Here is a 21830-nt window from a genome sequence, read left to right on the forward strand (position 1 = left end):
CCTAGTGTAGTAAAGACAAGTAAAAAGAAATTTTGAACTATAAAATACGAAACGAAATAGGATCTCTGTTTTGATCAGATTGGAAAAAAATCATTGCTTCTCTGGTACAAAATAGGAAAACGGATAAACGACTCCGCGGCAGTCAGTCGCATTTTAAAGACGGATAAGCGGAAAAGCGGCGATCTGGACGTGACCACAGAAACAAACATTACCCCATGTATTAATCCCAAAAGGTCGCTCAGACATTTAGCTAACTACATAGTTCTAACCGATTACTGCCCTTCTCGCAATTTAATATCATAGTTCTACTAGTGCTACGTTCAACAAAACCAAATCGTGTTGAGCGTGCCTTCTCCCGATCTGCTGCTCCCATTATTTGGAACTCTTTTCCACAAAGTGTGAAAGACAGTGACAATATACAGTCATTTAAAAGGAACTTAAATACAGAATTATTCCGACAGTCATTCTATTAATGACTTTAATGCCACTGTAATTTGTGCCAATGAGTAGCCATTTGGTTGGAATTCCAACGCTATATAAGACGATTAGTATTATCATTGTACCACAATGTGTGTCTGTCTGTAAAATGCACTTTTTTACAGCACTTGTTATATAACTATAATCATCCCGCCATTAATTATTGTTTTATTTGTTCTGTACATATATATCAATAATTCCTAATCCTTCCCATTCGTTTCGCTAATCACCTTGTACAAAGAACTCACTTTGTACATATATGATGTAATTTGACCTATATTTACAGATTGTCGCCTATTTGTACCTTAGCATTACAAGGTACGCCGATACCTATAGACTCCTTCCTTACTGTAGAATTAGGCCAGAAATATCCAGCAGACATCCAGTGTGAGATCTTCCTAGGTGCAGGCTCCAAAGTGTGTCGGGTTAGTGCTAAAAAACCTTTCATTTTATTAAAATATATCAACCCAACCCACCACCCTAACCCTAACCCTAACCCCATAGGTGTCTTGTTGTGTTGATATATGAATGCTGCATTTTCTATATCTTCGAGGTTTTCTGTTTTCCCAGGGGGGGTATACGTCAGATGGTGTGCTAACGTATGATTTCATGTGTTAACTGTTATGAACACAGCTCACCAAATATTTCTGAGCCGTCATCCACGAATGTAAGGTGAAAGTTATTTTTAGTCTTTCTCGCCCTTTCCCTTTTCTTCCTTTTGCATGGCGAATTTTGGTGACATTTTAGTGTAGATCCGTAGAAAAGGGTTTGAAAATACATGAATATTCACGATTTTGAATTGAAGCGGAATGATACGAGAGTCGGGAGGTTGGTTACGTTGAAATGTAGCGCAGAAAATTTGCATGTTTATTATTCTTTACTTCCAGTTTCTGTATCTCAAGTTTTCAATGATGTACCTCATACGCGCATTTGAGCAAGTGGTTGCCACGTGTTGCTCCATATGTGGTAGAAAGCGTTCTACCCAACGAAAATTTGGGAAAAGGTTAGAGCCGGTCTAAGAGACGAGAATTAACATTAAAGTCAATGGGGAAATCATTGGTGATCTGTGGCCATATACAGATACAGCAATCACCGCCCTAGCTATCTTTAACGTACAATCAGTGGTATAAAGGGACTCTGGTTTTCTTCCCATTCGTAAATATTTCAAAACCGTGATTTCCTGGTTATTTTTTCACAGAGGAGTTATACGTCTGAGGTATGATGACATGTTTTCTATTTTCACAGGGAAGTTATACGTCGGGAAGTGGGCTGACGTATGATGACATGTGCTATGAGCTGAGGTGCTTTGATAGAGCTAGTGGTCGGTGTTTCGGTAGTTACGCGCATGACGGAACTACTTGTGGAAACAAAAAGGTGAGTGAAATGAAATGGGGTTTAACGTCCTACTGTTCTGCTCCTAAACTGGGCTAATGAAGACGGGCGTACGCCATACAGTGTGCTATGAGGGAAATTTTGCCCGGGCAGCGGCACTATCGCCTACTCTTATATAGAATTCCAACTGCCAAGGGATCTTTTACGTGCATTCCAATGTATACACGGGACCTCGGTTTTTCGTCTCATCCGAAGGACTAGACAGATGTCCTTGTCAGGCCCTCCGAAAAAAAGGTGAGTGATAATAAAAAAAACCCATTGATATCAATTTTGTTCATCGACATTTAACACGTACGCGAAAGAGCGAAATGGGATTAAACGTCCACTCTACACAAACTAGGTCATTTCAGGACTAACACATGGTTATAATTTTATTTCAATAATTTGCTCGCGCGTAGGGGACTTTAGCAGTGGGAGGAAATCGGAGGACCCGGAGGAAACCCACGAGGTTGGTCAGGCGACCCTACTCCTTGTCACGTACAACCGGGGATTCGAAACCACGCCAGTTGACTCAATGACAGGCCTTATGATACAGCACGTAACGCGTACGCAAATACCATAACATACTACTATTACAAACTAAATCAGGTATTTCTAATCGTATGCGCATGTCAAGTTAAGTTTTGCATGAGATAAAATCTTTTTAAAATGCACTTGGCAAATATAATATTAACAGTTTAGGAGAATGTATTCTATTTTGATTTCCACAGTCAATAAGATAGAATGAACAATACCCCCCCCCCCCTCTCTCTCTCTCTCTCTCTCTCTCCCCCATCCACTTCTGTACGGGGGTGACAGCATCTCCCCCAATCTCAATCTGCAAGTTATATACTGCTGTCTCCACCTTGCCGCCTTATAAACCTAACATTTTGATTTCCACAATGAATAAGATAGAGTGTAAAATGCTCTCTCTCTCTCTCTCTCTCTCTCTCTCTCTCACTCTCTCCGAAGAGAAAAACGATGTATGAATTGTGTACGAGAAAGGTGAATCAAACTGGTTCGTTTTCTCGCCATGTCATGTCGTCTTCACCGCGATGTGTTTCCATGAAATCCAGTTGGCCCAAGGACACCAGAGATACACAGTCTGCGAGGACACCAGAGATACACAGTCTGTCTTTAAACGTTTCGACATTGTTTATGCATTTATTTGCAGTCTAACTAATATATTATTTGTTGAATTTATTTATATTCCAGTGGTGTGTTTCTGGTCAATGTGTGACAACTGTACTGGCTCCATCTACACCAGGTAAGGTGTGCCCTTTTAGCAAATGAAATGCAACGAGGTTTAACGTCCTACTGTTCTGCCATGCAATGTGCTACGGTCTAATTTTATATCGAATTCCATGTGTCAAGGGCTCTTTTACGTGCACGCCAATATGTACACGGAACCTTACGAACGACTATGCGTTGTTGCTTACCGGATCCTCCGTCCTACACCACTGACAAGGGGGAACCACGTCGGAAACCCTGATGAACTTTCTCCGCCAATGCAGCTGTTAATCATGTCAATTGTTGTCATTAGCCAGCTGTTAATCATACCAATTATTGTCACTAGTTAGCTGTTAATTGGAGAGCGGAGAGGCGCACACCCGAGGTTCCATTCGTGTATGCCCATCTTCAAAATCCCTGTTGGTGTAGAAAAGTAGGAACTTTCATTCCAATATCCTCTGCATCAGTTAAGGTTGTGTCAGCTGCTTCCTTTAAACTGCGAAGCACCATCTTAAAGAGGTGTAGTATAGAAAATTTTGTAAACTGTTTTTTTTTAAATATATCCACAGAAAACTGTCCTCTGGGTAATGACCCTGATACAGCATGCACCCAATTGTCCTGTCTCAATCCTGCATTAGCTCTTGGACCGTGCTGCTTCACCTGTAGCCCGGAAGGGAGCAATTCCACTGGAGCATCGGTACCTAACGGATTATTAACTTTACAAACGCGACCAGCTACTCACTTTGGTGTAATCAACTTCAGTACTGGTTTAACTAACGGACAGAGCCGCTCAACTCCTACTCGACCAACCAGGCCGACTCAGTCTAACGTTCAGCCTTTCACATCCAGACGCCCGACACAATCTAACGTTCAACCGCCACGCCCTACACAGTCCAACGTGCAGATACCAACCAGGTTATCTTATCGTACCATGACGACAGATCGAACCATGGCAACAGGTCGTACCATGACAACACTACAACCCGCACCATGACCATTCGGCACACGACTTAAACGATAAGCATTCCTGTTTCGTTTTAAGATGATACCCGCAGGAGGAGGGGGTGAGGGGAGTGATTTCCACTCACGTGTAAATAAAGATAACAATATTCTATTGTGTCATGTTTGCCTTTTATTACATTTTATTTTATCGTGCCCAAAACATCGCAAATAAGTTGTTTTAAGTTGAGTTTTACCGCCCTTCAGAATATCATATTCTCTCAATTCCAAAAATAGTGTCAATCGAATGAAAAGGAAAATTTTGGAGTACAACGTATGTGCAGGGCTGCCGACAACCAGTATCGCAGCGCAATTTGCGATACATATTTTGTCCGTTGCTAATCAAAAATTAAAATCTAACGTTTTTGATTCGCAGTAACTGCGAATCATTAATATGCCTGTCATTTTGGATATTGACACAAGGATAATCCACTTTCAACGTGTATAAAATGCCGAATAAAATTTTATAAACAAAACTGAATTCTCCGTGTGACATTTTCTTCTCGAACTACCCAGACACAATTCATTATACTACATGTATATAATAAAGGGACATAACTCTATGAATAGCGACTATTAAACCGGAAATAGGGAATCAAGTAGTACCACTCACGTTGCGGGACAGGTCAATTTCAAGTAATTATATCAGTATACATTTTGAAAGAAATAAATACATGTTAACGTATTGTAAAATGATAAATCAAAGTAAGAATTCCCGTAAAATATTGTTCATATCGCGTGTGTCTAGTTAATAATAATAAAGGTGCGCGCGATTGAACCAAAATAGTAATACTTAATACACGATAAAAAGCAGACGAAATTGTTTTCTAAAGAAGATTTCTAACGTAACAAAGAAATAACAATTAAAATGAGTAGGGCTTCGGAAGTCACTGCCAAGATTTGGCTTCAGACATTCACATTTACAAACTGTCACAACTGCATGTGGCAGTGCTAAAAAAAATCTAAGAATGAAATCTAATCATCATATTTGTTATGAATTAAAGTAATTTCTTGTTATTTAGGTGTTTTATGTTGAAACTGAAAAACTGCTAATCAATTTTTAAATTTGCTAATCAAATTTGGTGAAATTGGACTTTTTGATTAGCAGTGCTGCTAATCAACTGTGAAAAATTACCGACAGCCCTGCGTATGTGCCATTAAAACATATCAACCAGTTGAAACATATTTATTTCTTAAAATACGTCACGATTCTTCTCACATCACCTCAGCTGTTGGGACTGGCAGAGCTGTGACAGAGCTGAATTAAGAATTCCGTATCACTTGATTGCAGTTCTGTCAATTCGGGACATTCCGGACTGACAATCGAACACGCCCTGGCCCTTGATTTGGGGTATAGATTTGAATAAGAAAGTTTGAATTGATATTTTTTGCCAGGTTTTGACAAATATCCATGATTTTTAGGTGGATGGTTGTCAAAGTCTACATATTCCTTTGATCAGGCATTGCCCCCACCCCTTTCACTATTTCGATTTTTTTATATTGATTTTGTCATGAAGGGCTGTCTGTAGATTAACATCATATAGATTGATTCAATGGGAAAAGAAATACTAGTCTGAATCCATAAGTTATAAAATAGATTTATCTCCCCTGCTTAAACTGACACCACCCCAAATAAAAACACGGAAGGAAGTTAGCTATCTGAAATCGCCATTAAAAGAGGGAAAGAAATATTTCATAAGACAACTAGAAGATTGTTCAAGTAAATAGGAGAATTATTATTATAATAAAAGACTGTAAAGACGCCAAACAGATTATATGGTATAACGATATATTGCGGTATGTTTCTCACTTGCTCTGGTAATTGATTAGTCAAATTATAGGCCTAATTAGTAATGTCATGATATATCAATACAACACACAAACAAATTTATCAGCTATGTGAGCTCAATAGAGAAGTGGTATCAGATGTTATACAAAGAAAGGAAGCATGTCCTGTCTCATACACAAGTGGGTGGCAACAAGAGAGAGAGAGGGAGAGATGGGTGTAACGACCACTCGACACAAACTAGGTCATTTCGGTACTAACACATGGATCAATTTTATTTCAACAATTCGCATTTTCGTAGGGGTCTTTAGCAGTGGGAGGAAACCGGAGAAAACCCACGAGGTTGGACAGGCAACCCCACTATTTGTCACGTGGCAACTAGGGAAAGTATAACCTAAATTTGTAGAACAATTTCTAAATCGGTGTCATTTTTCTAATACTACAACTACCGAAACAGATTTATATAGGCCTATTATTCATACGATCAATTCATAAGTTCAAATGTCAATTCCATCTGATTTCTACAAATCTAGTAACTGATAAACTGCGATTCAAATTACGTAACTGTGATTCACGACAATAACTATTCATACATGTACCATATAATTATAACATAACATATTCAACTATTCCTTCTTCTACTTTCAATTTGGTTACGTGTCAGCTTTAAATGTAGTTGTCTCCCTTGAATAAATTCCAGTCGCAACACTCGGCAAACCTCGGCAGATTCCAGTACCCTACATCTAGCCTCGGCTGTATGACGGTTGATGATATGTACCTACACCCTATACAATTGCGATGCGACACCGGTTTAATTATTAGGAAAACTTGTCGCTTTTAGAAAGAAGTTCGCACAATTGCGCCGTTCGAAGAGTGTGTAGAATTCTCAGTGCAAACTTGTCCTTGTCTAAAGAAAATCGGATAAACTTGAGAGAAAACTGCTTCAGACTTTGAAATCTGCATACGATAAAACATTCTTCAAAGGCGTCGTCATGGGCAACGCTGTTGGTAATCCAGGAACTTGAAAGTAGTTTCAATGGCGGACTTCGTCATACAGCCGAGGCTAGATGTAGGGTACTGGAATCTGCTGAGGTTTGCCGAGTGAGTCGCCAAGTAAGCTCAAATCAGGTTATCGCAGACCCCCCCCCCCCCCCCCCACACACACACACACACACACACAAGGTGCAACATATAATGGACAATTAGAGCAACAAACTACGACTGATTTAGTAATTAACATTATTTTCAATAAAAATTAAATGAAAATATATGTTAAGATTTACAAATGATTCTCTAAATCTACTCACAACTAATTGTGCTATTTCCAACCCTTTTCAATTCATTAATTCTTATAAATTCCACGAAGTTTTCGGGACTACTTAAAAAAAAATTCAAAGGAATTCTACAAAAAAAATAAGGTCACTTAGGTTAGCATGATGGGAATTTTGAGCTTACTACGTACTATATTCATGTAAACTTTAACCTGTGATAACAAAAACATTACTATATAAATCATTTCAACAATGATGTAAAGGTGGTATATTTGAACGGTTTTTAAAATCGGATAACAATTGTAACATCTAGAGGTACCACAGGCTAAAGGCATGATTTTTCGTACAATCAGGGGCCTTAATACACGCGAATATCGAAAGAAAGAAAATCCCAGATCTAGGTGTGAAGTAAAAACAAATATATCCCCAAGGGCATTTGCATATTTTGTGGGTGGTAAACAAATTTCCCATTTATGTATGGCTAAAGATTAATAGAGAGAGAGAGAGAGAGAGAAATAGGGTTTAACGTCCACTCGACAAAAACTAGGTCATTTCGGAACTAACATGGTTTAATTTTAGTTCAATAATTCGCTTGCGCGTAGGCGTCTTTAGCAGTGGGGGGAAACCGGAGTACCAGGAGAAAACCCACGAGGTTGGACAGGCGACCCAACTCCTTGTCACGTACAACCGGGGAATCGAAACCACGCCAGTTCACTCAATGATAGACCTTATGATACAGCGCGCATGTGCTAACCATTCAACCCCCAGTATAGTATGGTCTTAACGAGGAGAATAATCAAACAGAATACGTTTCCTGTTATGCTGTAGAATCTGTCCAACATACAGACCCCAGTCGTAGATATCTCGAGTATGGTATGGTCTTAACAGAAGTATGTTATATATATACATAACTAATAGTCTATATTTATTTGTTTATTTTAGTGATGTTGACATAATAACGGCTACTGGATATAGACCATCAACAAAACACGATGGATGCAGCGAGGTTCGTATATTAAATATACTGAGCGCCATGGAAAACGCATCACTTAGTATGACGTATAACAAAATGATCCTGTAAACATATCTTATTTATTTTGCTTCTTATTGTGAACAATATTCAAATGGGAACACATCAATAACAACACATTTGTACACTTATGGATGTTTAATCTGTAATCAACGGTACAAAGTCAGAGGGGTCAAAACCAAAAGTACAACACAAATGTCAGTAGCGCGTGTGTCCACCACGGGCTCTTACGCACGCTGTGCAGCGACGTCGCATGGAATTTACCAATGTTTGAAAGAAGGCCTGGGGCAAATTGTTCCATTCTTGGACAAGAGCAGCTTCTAAAGCAGCAATGGTGTGAATCTGTGGTCTCCGATACAGACGGCGTCCAATCTCATCCCAGACATGTTCTATCGGTGCCATGTCCGGAGACATGGCTGGCCAGTCCAAGACATTGATGTTGTTAGCAGCCAGGTAGTCCATACTAAAACGGGCGGTATGCGGAAGTGCATTATCCTGTTGGAAGCGCTGAAGTTGTGGGTGCGCTCGAAACATCGGAACAACAATTGGTTGCAAGACATCATCACGGTAGGCTACAGCATTAACGCGACCCCTGCAAATGTGTAGGGCGGTCCGGTGATGAAATGTGAAGCCTCCCCACACCATTACACTTCCCCCACCCCATCGATTCGTTTCGAAGACGCAACAGTCTGCAAGACGTTCCCAAGACGTCTCCACACACGTTGACGGCCATCAGCGTGATAAAGATGAAAGCGACTCTCATCACTGAAGAGCACACTTTGCCAGTCTACTCTTCTCCATGTCTGGTGTCCTTGAGCCCATATCAAACGCCGCTGACGGTGATGATCCCTGAGGATAGCTCCAACATAAGGTCGTCGTGCACGGAGTCCTACTTCTCTTAGACGACGTCTTACGGTGTTGACACTTACTGGTCCTTGTCTTCCGACGACTGCTCACCTGTTCGAGTCGCTGGGCGGAATCTGTCATACAGATGAGTGACCCGGATGTAGCGGTCTTGAGTCTGGGTTGTAAGGCGTTGTGGACCAGGACGTTGACGGTCACGTGTTGATCCAGTAACTCGATCACGTTCCACCAACCTTACAACAGTGGACTGATGACAATTGAAGTGTCTGGCAATAGCACGTGTAGACATGCCAGCCCTGGACATTTCCATGGCTTCATTCCGTTGATTTTCAGTAAGTCTCGGCATCTCGAGCTCGATTCCTTCACACGTCCAACAACAAATTACGACAGATTGACGTTTCACAGTTCATGTACTGTACATTAAGTTGAAAACATGCTTTTAAAGGGCTCACACACAATGCTGCACGTGAATATTGGGTTTTTCATGTGCATCTCGTGCAATTTTTTTGTGCACACGGGTCGATATTTTTTGCGTTTGGAAGCATTGGAAGCATAGTATTGCATAATATTATACATACAAAACCACCTAGTAATAAAATATTTGGGAAAAAAAGTGATGCGTTTCCATGGCGCTCATTACAAAACTATAGAAATAATTTAATAATAATAATTGTGTAGCAATAATATTTTCAGTAAGTTGATAGTGAAAAAACACCTCAACCAGTCGAGAGTGTGGTTGTTGAAATATAGCTAGCCGGATGTGGACACTGTGCTTGACAAGGCATATACTGGGTGTAGGCGTGGCCTGCTTATACCCGTCATCATGTTTGTACTACAAATTGAAAGCAAGTATGGCCACTGTTAAGGGTGTTGTCTTTTTTATTTAATTATTTTTGTAGTTTGGTAATCGGAGTTCAACTTTAAGGTATCTCTGGTGGACAGATTCTAATAATACTCTAACTAAACGGTTAAAGAACACGTTCAGCTTTTACATTGTAATTGTATTTATATCATCTTTAAAACTAAAACAACATGTTTAATGTATTTTAGGCTGGAGTTAAAACTACACCAAGCTCAAACAGTCGGAAATATACAGGAAGTGGTAGAAACATTATCAGTACAAGATAAAAAGCAAGCTATGGTTATAGCTTCCAGTAAAGGATTGTGTGAAGTTGTGGTGTATCTTTTAGAACACGGAGCAGATATACATTATGTTGATAGCCACCAGAGCAACCGGTTGCACTTACTTTTATATAGCTATAGCAAATATGACAAAACAGATAGACGTGATTTATTATTGCAGTGTGTAGTTAAATTAGTTGATAATGTTGTAGATGTCAACAGGTTGAAGGATGTTCAAGATACACCTATATTTATAGCTGCTAGACGGGGGTTATATAAAGTTGTGATGTATCTGTTAGAACAAGGAGTATATCCAAATTATGTTGATAGCCATCACAACAACCTAATGCACATACTTTTATATAACTATGACAAATATGACAAAACAGATAGACGTGAATTGTTATTACAATGTGTAGTTATTTTAGTTGATGCTGGTATAGATGTCAACCATTTGAATGACGTTAAAGATACACCTATATCTATAGCTACTAGAAAAGGATTTTATGAAGTTGTAATATGTCTATTAGAACACGGAGCAGATGTGCATTATGTTGATAGCCACCAAAACGACCTGCTGTGTATTCTTTTATATGAGTATGCCAGATACGACAAATCAGATAGCCGTGATTTGGTATTACAATGTGTAGTTAAGTTAGTTGATGCAGGTGTAGACGTCAACCAGTTAAAATATAACAAAGCTACACCTATATTTATAGCTGCTAGACAAGGGTTATATGACGTTGTGATGTATCTGATAGAACACGGAGTAGATGTATATTATGTTAATAGTCGTCAGGACAACCTGTTACACATACTTCTATATGACTATGATAGTGATGACAAAACAGATTTGTTATTACAATGTGTAGTTATATTAGTTGATGCAGGTGTAGATGTCAACCATTTGAATAGTGTTGAAGATGCACCTATATCTATATCTGCTAGACGAGGGTTATATGAAGTTGTGATATATCTGTTAGAACACGGAGCAGATGTACATTATGTTGATAACCATCAGGACAACCTGATGCACATAATTTTATATAACTATGGCAAATATGATAAAACAGATAGACGGGATTTGTTATTACAATGTGTAGTTATTTTAGTTGAAGCAGATGTAGATGTCAATCAAGTGAATTATGATAAACATAAACCTATATTTATCGCTGCTAGAGAAGGGTTGTATGAAGTTGTGATATATCTGTTAGAACACGGGGCAGATGTACATTATGTTGATGGGTTTAAACGCAGCATTCTTTACTATGTTTTAGGTTATTCGCATTCCTATGTTGAATTTGAAGATAAATGTACCCAACTCGTTAATACTTTAATAGAAACAGGATTAGACATAAACCAACCTGACTATGAAGGTAATACCCCTTTGTTCTATGTCGTGTTATACCGTTCGTCTAATCGAAATGATTGGGACGAAATACAATTGAAATTACAGACAGGACAGGACATCTGTGTTCCATTGCATTTTAAATTGATTAACATTTTATTAGAAGCCGGTTGTAATGCGAACCATCAAAACGCTGAAAGACAAACAGCTTTAATGCATCATATAAAACACCAAAATGATATCAGTATATTAAAACTGTTAATTCCACATTCTGATCTAAGCTTAACTGATGAAAATGGTAATACAGCAATTAGTTATTGCGTTCAATATTACATGTTCAATTCTACACCCGTCTTTAAACTTTTAGTAGATTCGGATTCAGATCTGATGTCACGTAACAACGGATTTAAGTTATTCCATGATATTTTAAAATGTAAGCGGTTGGGAGTGTTCCGTTATTACATTAGGCTAAAGTTGATTGTTATTGGCGTTACAGCTGAAGGAGAAAACATGCTTCATCTTTTAGCTGGCGTTAACTATGATTATTCTGTAAGTAAGTTTAAATGGTTGTTAAATAACGAGCTAGACATCAACCATCTCTGTTCTAAAGCCAACACACCTACTATGATAGCTGCCTTTTTATTAAACAGTAAATATTTAGAACTGTTGACACGTCATCCTAGACTAGATATCAATACACAAAATAAACAGGGTTACACAGCTCTTCATCTGTGTATCATTGGCTTTACGATGTTTAAAGATGGCTTGAACAAGAGACAGGTAAATGATGTTGTTAAGAATTATTGTAGAGATATATATCCAATATACATGGCCTGTATTGATATTTTACTTTGTGTTGATGGAATAGATGTAAATATTCAAGGCAATGGAGGTAGAACTAGTTTAATGATGGCTGCAATGAAAAACGACAGAGTTCTTACAAGGAAACTACTTCAAGCTGGTGCCATAGTTACCATGTTAGACCATTCAGGAAGATCTGCTCTACAATATCTTAATATGTATCAGAGTGTGTTTGATTTGACTTGTTTTAAACTACTTCTATCTAATGGTAGCACTGGTCTTCTCAATGTACCCTGTATCGATGGTAACACAATTATTCAAACAGCCCTGTGTTTTCCCTTTTTCTGGAAACCATACCACGTTGTCTGTTTTATTAGATATTTAGTTGCTGAAAACTGTTGTCTTCAGATTCTCGTACCATCGTCACTTGAAAGTAGCTATAACCAAATTGATCTTACTGAGTTAAATCACCAAGAAAGAGATGGACTGAGAAAACTGTTATATCTTTGTGGCGCCGAAGGGGAGGAGATTATGACTACTTTAAATTTTGACAAGGAAGACCAAAGATATGAACGAACAGACATTATCCACTCGCGAGACAGAGCAGAATTCGTTAGTTTCTGTAGTAATATATCTCTCAAGTCACTGTGTAGAAGATCTATAAGACAGAATCTTGAATTGGGAATAGAGGACAAAGTTAAGGATCTTGAATTGCCTCGTGAATTAAGGGTTTTTCTTCTGTTAAACGATATTCTGCATCCTAAAGATTACAACATAGATAATATTGATGATGGTTGTAATGATTTTGAGGATGAGGATGATTATGATGGTTATGATATAGATGAAGATAGAGATGATGATTATAGTCAGTATAACTACCAGTATTTTACTCTCAATACGGATCATGAATTAAGGCAAGATTCCTTAATAAACAACTTATTTCCTAATGGTCGTCGTCTTTATGATGATGATGATGATGATGATGATGATGTACATGGTGATGGTGTACATGAAGATGATGGTGATGATGGTGTACATGGTGATGGTAATGATGGTGTACATGATGATGATGATGATGATGATGATGATGGTGATAGTAATGATGATGATGATGATGTACATGATGATGATGATGATGTACATGATGATGATGATAATGTACATGATGATGATGATGTACATCATGATGATGATGTACATGGTGATGATGATGGTGATGATGGTGTACATGGTGATCTTGATATGTAATCTTGATATGGTAGAAACAACCGAGCATCACCTATAATCTTGATATGGTAGAAACAAGCTAGCAGCACCTGTTATCTTGATATGGTAGAAAAAAAACGAGCATCACCTGTAATCTTGATATGGTTGAAACATGCGAACACCACCTGTAATCTTGATATGGTGGAAACAACCGAGCATCGCCTGTAATCTTGATATGGTAGTAACAAGCTAGCATCACCTGTAATCTTGATATGGTAGAAAAAAAACGAGCATCACCTGTAATCTTGATATGGTTGAAACATGCGAACACCACCTGTAATCTTGATATGGTGGAAACAAGCTAGCGCCACCTGTAATCTCTATATGGTAGAAACAAACGAACACCACCAGTAATCTTATATGGTTGAGACAAACGAACACCACCTGTAATCTTGATATGGTTGAAACATGCGAACACCACCTGTAATCTTAATATGGTGGAAACAAGCTAGCGCCACCTGTAATATCTATATGGTAGAAACAAACGAACACCACCAGTAATCTTGATATGGTTGAAACAAACGAACACCACCTGTAATCTTGAGAGAGAGAGAGAGAGAGAGAGAGAGAGAGAGAGAGAGAAAAAGATGAGGTTTAACGTCCACTCGACACAAACTAGGTCATTTCGGGACTAACGTATGGTTTAATTTTATTTCAATAATTCGTTTGGGAGTAGGGTCTTTAGCAGTGGGAGGAAACCGGAGGACCCGGAGAAAACCCACGAGGTTGGACTGGCGACCCTACTCCTTGTCACGTACAACCGGGGAATCGCAACCACGCCAGTTGGCTCAATGAAAGACTTTGTGATACAGCGCGCACACACTAACCATTCAGCCATCCACCCCCTTCTCTCTATTCAACTCTTTTTGTTTTATTGTAACAAGAATTTATTGTGATGTGTAACTTTTACTTTTTGTTTTCATTCTTGGTTTGTATGAGTGTCCCCCCCCCCTTCACCCTGGGTTGTATGATTGCCCCAACCCTTTCTCATCCTGGCTTGTATGAGTGCCCAACCCCCACATTCATCTTTGCTTGTATGAGCGTCCCCCCCCCCATTTTTCTTTTGGCTTAATTGAATGCACTCTTCCCCTCCCTTCCGTTTGGCTTGTATAAGTGCCCCGCTCAGTCAACTTGACTTGTATGAATGCACCCCCGTAGTAGTGTATAATTAACTATAACACTGCTTGTTTTTACCCCTCCCCTCTCCCCTCCTTCACTTGTACGGGTTTGTATGAGTCATGTATGACAATGCAGCTATATTACTGCGTGTTTTTGTTTTGATTTAAAAACTCCAGTTTTTCGGATAAATATGTGATAAAATTGTGTAAATATAAAAAAAATAAAATAATTTGATGTAAGAAGAGAAAACAAATTATGCTGTACGAGAAATAAAAAATAAATATGTTAAAAAAACAAACTTTAATTCTTATATCAACAGTGGGGTAGAAATGTGAAATTAGCTTTGTCCAGACAGGAGGAGTTCTAGCCTCAGCATTCTCTACAATCTTATCGACTTGAATGCTCCGTTCTAGCCTTGTTTTTTTTGTGTCATCCTAACAACTTGAATGCTCCTTTCTAGCCTTGGTTTTTTTGTGTCATCCTAACAACTTGAATGCTCCGCCCTGCATCACTGACAGACATTGGGGTTCTAGGGAAACCACCCAGAGGAACCTTCGTGGAATGTCATCCTAACAACTTGAATGCTCCGCCCTGCATCACTGACAGACATTGGGGTTCTAGGGAAACCACCCAGAGGAACCTTCGTGGAATGTCATCCTAACAACTTGAATGTCAATTATTGTTTTGACCATGATAGGATCTGATCGCACGATGATTATCCACCAGTCTTCAATCTTAATGGGTAAATAACCTCTCATATGTTTTGATAGGGAGCCACGGTGGCTAGGTGGTTAAGACGCTGGCTCGCTAGCCTGGAGGTCGGGTGTTCGATCCCTGCATTGGCCGAGTAGGCGAAAGTGCCGCTACCTGGGCAAAATTTCCCTCATAGCACACTGTATGGCGTATGCCCGTCTTCATTAGCCCAGTATAGGAGCAGAACAGTAGGACGTTAAACCCCATTTCATTTCATTTCATGTTTTGAGTTAACTGGTCTGCATGTGGTTGGGTCTAAACATTAAGGTCGACTGCAGATTTGTTCAAAGGCCACAAGCTATAAACAGGGCTAGCGGTAAGGCTAGCGGTAACCCTACCCCTAACCCACAATCTCGCCGCGTGCCCTAACCTCTGAAATGGCCTCCCGGACAAATACGTCAATCGTACCCTTAATTTGACCTTAATGGCTGAAAAGTAGAAGTCAGTTGTTGTTCTGGCCATTTTGATTCTCATTAAACATCATTTTGAAGTTGTAATAAAACCCACTCGTTGTTCTGTTCGCGTCAAGCATTCTCGTCCAAAAGTCTATTTTGCCTTTTATGCGAAAAGACAAAAATGTGACTTAGATCGTTCTTCTTCTGGGCTCTTCATATCTTGTCAGCATCTTAGACAATTCCCACAGACATGTTTACTGGCCTCTTGAGAAATGCATTTTCGTTTATTTATTTTTTTATAAAAATCTAACAATTAATAATATGATATTCGCCTACAATATAATTCATTACTGTCAGAGTTATGCCCCTTGATCAATAGAATTTACTAGATAACTACTGTAAATATATTCGCCTACAACAAAATTTATTAGATAACTACTGTAAACAATTACCACAAACAATTACACAAGACAAGCACACGGGTTGGTTAAGACGCTGGCTCGCTAGCCTGGAGGTCGGGTGTTCGATCCCTGCATTGGCCGAGAAAGTTCATCAGGATTTTCCGACGTGGTTTCCCCTTGTCAGTGGTGCAGAACGGAGGGCCTGGCAAGGACAACTGTCTAGTCCTTCGGATGAGACGAAAAACCGAGGTCCCGTGTATATATTGGAATGCACGTAAAAGATCCCCTGGCAGTTGGAATTCGATATAAGAGTAGGCGATAGTGCCGCTGCCCGGTGCAAAATTTCCCTCATAGCGCACTGTATGGCGTATGCCCGTCTTCATTAGCCCAGTATAGGAGCAGAACAGTGGGACGTTAAACCCCATTTCATTTCACACGGGCAGTTACACAATATACCCAGACAATTATACAAGACAAACTTATGGACAGGACACAATATACCAAACAATTTTACCAAGACAAACTTGTGGACAGGACACAATACACCCAACAATTACACAAGACAAACTTGTGGACAGTTACACAATATACCCAGATAATTACACAAGACAAACCTGTGGACAGTTACACAATATACAGATACCCCAGACAATTACACAAGACAAACATACGGACAGTTACACAAGACAAACACATGAACAGTTACACAAGACAAACACATGGACAGCTACACATGGACAGCTACACAAAACAAACACACGGACAGTTACACAAGACAGACACACGGACAGTTACACAAGACAAACACAGGTTGAAATAAAATTGAACCATGTGTGTGTGTGTCTCTCCCTCTCTCTCTCTCTCTCTCTCTCTCTCTCTAATTTACATTAATATTGATGGCAGAAATTATAGTCATAAAATAGGTAAAATAGTATCAAATTGATGATTGTTTGTGTTAATTAATACATTTATTTTGCTGTACATGTGAAACAACTGAATTTATCATGAAATTAATAATCAAAACATAGTTGAACTACGTGTAATATGTCATATAATTTCAGGGGGCGTGTTCAGTAAACTGTCGGATCAGCTCACTACGGCTAATTTACTTATTAACACTATGTCACTTCAGTTAATCAAATGAGGCATGGGTATATTAGTGGATTTGGGTAAATAAACATCATTGAGGCGAAATTGATAACGCACTTTCGGGGAGTCACGAATCTCGACAGATTTACAGCCCTCTCAATTATTTACACGCTGATATTTTGTTTTTGTTTACGGATCTTTTAAAAAAACAAACGTGATTTGACATGACCTGAAATAGAATTAATCTCTTAAGCCATTTCATGCTTTATAGATCACCCCAAAGATAAACTGGTTCTTGGTGGTGGAACGAAGAAAGCGTCTGTAATGCCCCCGTCAGACCTGGGTGTCGTCCTTACTGTGCTGCTACAGCGACAGAAAATAGTCCCAGAGCGCGTCAACATCGCCATATGCGTGGTAAAAGCGTGTTGTAAACGCCAAATATCGTGCTATTGTCTCCATGGTCGCCAGTGATCGCCGAGTCACGGCGTTTGTTTTGAGCATGTTCAAAGCAAACGCAAAGGTTATGCGATCTGGCCTGGAAAGCTGTAAGAACTCGACTGTTTTCAAGTTTATAATTTTTTGGAACATTTTCTCGTGTTGTGTCCACGTTTGCCGGCGACCTTGTGTATTTTCTGGTCGCCATGCGGTCGCAGCAGTGCAGTAAATGAAATGAAATGAAATGGAGTTTAACGTCCTACTTTTTTGCTCCTAACCTGGGCTAATGAAGACGGGCATACGCCATACACTGTGCTATGAGGGAAATTTTGCCCGGACAGCGGCACTACGGCCTACTCGTATATCGAATTCCAACTGCCAAGGGATCTTTTACGTGCACGCCAATGTGTACACGGGATCTCGGTTTTTCGTCCCATCCGAACGACTAGACAGCTTTCCTTGTCAGCCCCTCCGTCCTGCATCACTGACAAGGGAGACCCACGCCGGAAAATCTGGATGAACTTTCTCGGCCAATGCAGGGATCGAACATCCGACCTCCAGGCTAGCGAGTTAGCGTCTTACCCACTTAGCCACGTGATCCCCTAGCAGTGCAGTAAGGACGCCACCCTGGTCTGACTGGGGCATAAAGGGCGTACGGTTCTATTTTATCGAACCTTAAGTTGAAAATAGGCCTAAAAGCACTATTTAAAGTATTTATGAATATATCTAAAGTAATTCATCTTCAAATTACGTCAAAAGTCACAATTAAACCTCAGTGTTTATATACCTGTTAAGTCCATTTTATACATTTTTGTTAGTATTTTGTCGCTTGTGAATCAGTCAATACAAATTACTTCTGCATTGTTTTATATAGGATATGTTTTCTTTGTTCAATACAAATGGCGTCTAAAACAATTCCATAATTCGTTTTTTTTTATTTCCAATTTAGGGGATTGGATGGCCAAATGGTTGGTACGTACGCGCTGTATCATAAGGTCTGTCATTGAGTCAACTGGCGTGGTTTCGATTCCTCGGTTGTACGACAATGAGTAGGGTCGCCTGTCCAAACTGGTGGGTTATTCTCGTGTTCTCCGGTTTCATCCCACTGCTAAAGACCCCTACGCGCAAGCGAATTATTGAAATAAAATTGAACGATGTGTTAGTTCCGAAATGACCTTGTTTGTGTCGAGTGGGCGTTAAACCCCAACTCTCTCTCTCTCTCTCTCTCTCTCTCTCTCCATATTTTATGGAAAATATTAAGCTAGAGACTTAGAGAACTCGTCTCCCGATCATGTCCCAGGCATGCTCTATAGAGGAAAGGTCAGGACTCATGGCTGACCAAGGCATATGGACAATATGGTGACGCTGGAGGGAGGAAGTCATTCACGACACGAGTGCGGTGGGCACGGGCATTTTCATCTTGAAAGATGTAACGTCGACCTGCACGTTGAGCAAAGGGCAGAACTATCGGTGCCAGGATGCAGCTCAGTGGTGCTGTTGGGGCGATAAGTTCTTCATCTGTGAACACACTCTCAAAGCATGTCAAGTGTCCATGACTATTTATCATATCACAGCCTGCATAGGTATTTGCATTTCAATATCCCCTACTTTTTTTTTGAAGAGTATATATACTTATATTTAGTATATATTTTATATAGTATTTATTATAAGAAGAAAAATATTATTAATAATGGTGGCTAAGTGGGTGGGCCGCTGGCTCGCTAGCCTGGAGATCGCGGGTTCGATCCCTGCATTGGCCAAGAAAGTTCATCGGGATTTTCCTATGTGTTTTCCCCTTGTCAGTGGTGCAGGAAGGAGGATCATAGTGCCGCTGCTCGGGCAAAATTTCCCTCATAGGACACTGTATGGTGTATGCCCGTTTTCATTAGCCCAGTCGGATCAGAACAGTAGGACGTTAAACACCATTTCATTTCATTCATTTTTATTATTAATAAGAAGAATACAGAATTAACTTTATGTAAAATTTTGACCTCATTTTATCTGGTTTTATGGTTCTGTTATTTTAAAATTTCATTTTTCCTAGTTTGTCCACAGTTTTATAATTCCTTACAATAGTATATAATATATTATTAGTAGTATTTATTATAAGAACGAAAATATTATTGATAAAGATAAAATAATCAACTTTATATAAAACATTGACCGCATTTTATCTGATTTTATCTGTTAATCTTTTGCTATAATGTGTCCACAGTTTTACATAAGAACGAAAATATTTGTATAAGAAGAGAGAGAGAGAGAGAGAGAAAGAGAGAGATGGGGTTTAACGTCCACTCGACACAAACTAGGTCATTTCGGGACTAACATATGGTCAATTTTATTTACATAATTCGCTTGCGCGTAGGGGTCTTTAGCAGTGGGAGGAAACCGGAGGACCCGGAGAAAACTCACGAGGTTGGACAGGCGACCCTACACCTTGCCACGTACAACCGGGGATTCGAAACCACGCCAGTCGACTCAATGACAGACTTTATGATACAGCGCGCGCACGCTAACCATTTGTATAAGGAGATAAAAGAATTAAAGATACATAATGTAAGATTTAGATGAAGAGCAACCTTCCACAACAACCGATCAGATCTTCATGTAGTGTAGGCCATCGAAAGTATAAAAATATGAAACGAAATATAGATCTGTATTTTAATTGGATTGCTGATTATAAAGTGCTAAAATGATCCGTCAAAAATTTAATTGACAACAAATAACAATATTTTCGTCAATGTAAAGATACATTATGTAAGATTTAGACAGAAAGCTAACCATTCTTGCTATAAAAACTCAAAAATACATAATGTAAAATAATGAAAATATTGAAAATTTCATTCACATTACTTCATTCTGAGCCAAGTTATCACTGTTTGTAGTTTTGTCAAGATATGTGCATTGTGGTAATCAGGGCACTGGTACCGGTATATTCGAGACTTAGCCACGCTTTCCCATTTTTAAATTAATTTTTTTTAAATGGCGAACCGTTCTAATCTAATTAAAATCTCTAGTATCCGATGCCATCGAGAGGCGATTAAGGTCTTTTCATGTTAATAAATGTCTCTTTATGTTAATAAATGTCTTTTCATGTTAATAAATGTCTTTTCATGTCTTTTCATGTTAATAAATGTCTTTTCATGTTAATAAATGTCTAATTCATAATTTATATAACTTTTCAGGCGTAATGAAAGACATGCAATGGGCAGATTTAGCTCTTGAATAATAAATGTTTAACTTGTGTAAAATATTGACAGCATTTTATCTGTTTTTATGGTTCTGTTATCTTTGAAATTTCAATTTTTCTAGTTTGTCCACAGTTTTATAATTCTTTAACATATAATATAATATTTAAAACACTTATGGATATACTACTTCTGAATTTATGAACATGCTTCTTATAGATTTCACAAATTAAAAACACTTATATGGATATATTACTGTTCACACCAATGTGTACACGGGATCTAGGGTTTTTTTGTCCAATCCGAACGACTATACGTTGTCCTTTGCCAGGCCCTCTGTCCTGCACCACTGAACATGGGGAAACACGCCGGAAAATTCCTTATGAACTTACATGGTCAACGCAAGGATCGAAGACGGGACTTCCAGATAAGCGAGCCACCATGACCCAAGAATATAAAAGTAGGCCATAGCGCCGCTGTCCGGGCATACTGCCCATCTTCATTGGGTCAATCGGGGCCGAACAGTAGGACGTTAAACCCCATTTCATTTCAGTATAAAGAAGATAAAGAAGGCGATTAGTTATGTATCACCCAAAATAGCTTTACCAATTTGGGGGTTGGATGGCGAACAGTAGGACGTTAAACCCCATTTCATTTCATTTCATTTGGGTTAGATGGCCGAATGGTTAGCGCATGCGCGTTGTATCATAAGGTCTGTCATTGAGTCAATGACGTGGTTTCGATTCCCCGGTTGTACGTGAGAATGAGTAGGATCGCCTGTCCAACCTTGTGGTTTTTCTTCCGGTCCTCTGGTTTCCCCCCACTGCTAAAGACCCCTACACACAAGCAAATTGTTGAAATAAAATTGAACCATGTGTTAGTCCC

The 21830-nt window shown here is 39.2% G+C and overlaps 1 protein-coding gene across 2 annotated transcripts; it reads left to right on the top strand.

The window, feature by feature from the left end:
- Window positions 1-5706: 5706 nt before the first annotated feature.
- Window positions 5707-14947, top strand: LOC126821032 (ankyrin repeat domain-containing protein 50). 2 transcript variants are annotated; one of them, XM_050549323.1, is made up of 3 exons: window positions 5707-5797; window positions 8077-8140; window positions 10079-14947. In XM_050549323.1, the coding sequence occupies exons 2-3, from the start codon at window positions 8127-8129 to the stop codon at window positions 13545-13547; spliced, it is 3483 nt and encodes a 1160-aa protein (XP_050405280.1). In that variant the 5' UTR covers window positions 5707-5797; window positions 8077-8126; the 3' UTR covers window positions 13548-14947. The 2 variants fall into 2 exon arrangements, with proteins under 2 accessions (XP_050405280.1, XP_050405269.1); XM_050549312.2 differs by having other exon boundaries at window positions 5736-5874.
- The last annotated feature ends 6883 nt before the right edge of the window (window positions 14948-21830 follow it).

Source organism: Patella vulgata, chromosome 1, assembly GCF_932274485.2.
Source record: "Patella vulgata chromosome 1, xgPatVulg1.2, whole genome shotgun sequence".
Classification (NCBI taxonomy): Eukaryota; Metazoa; Mollusca; class Gastropoda; family Patellidae; genus Patella; species Patella vulgata.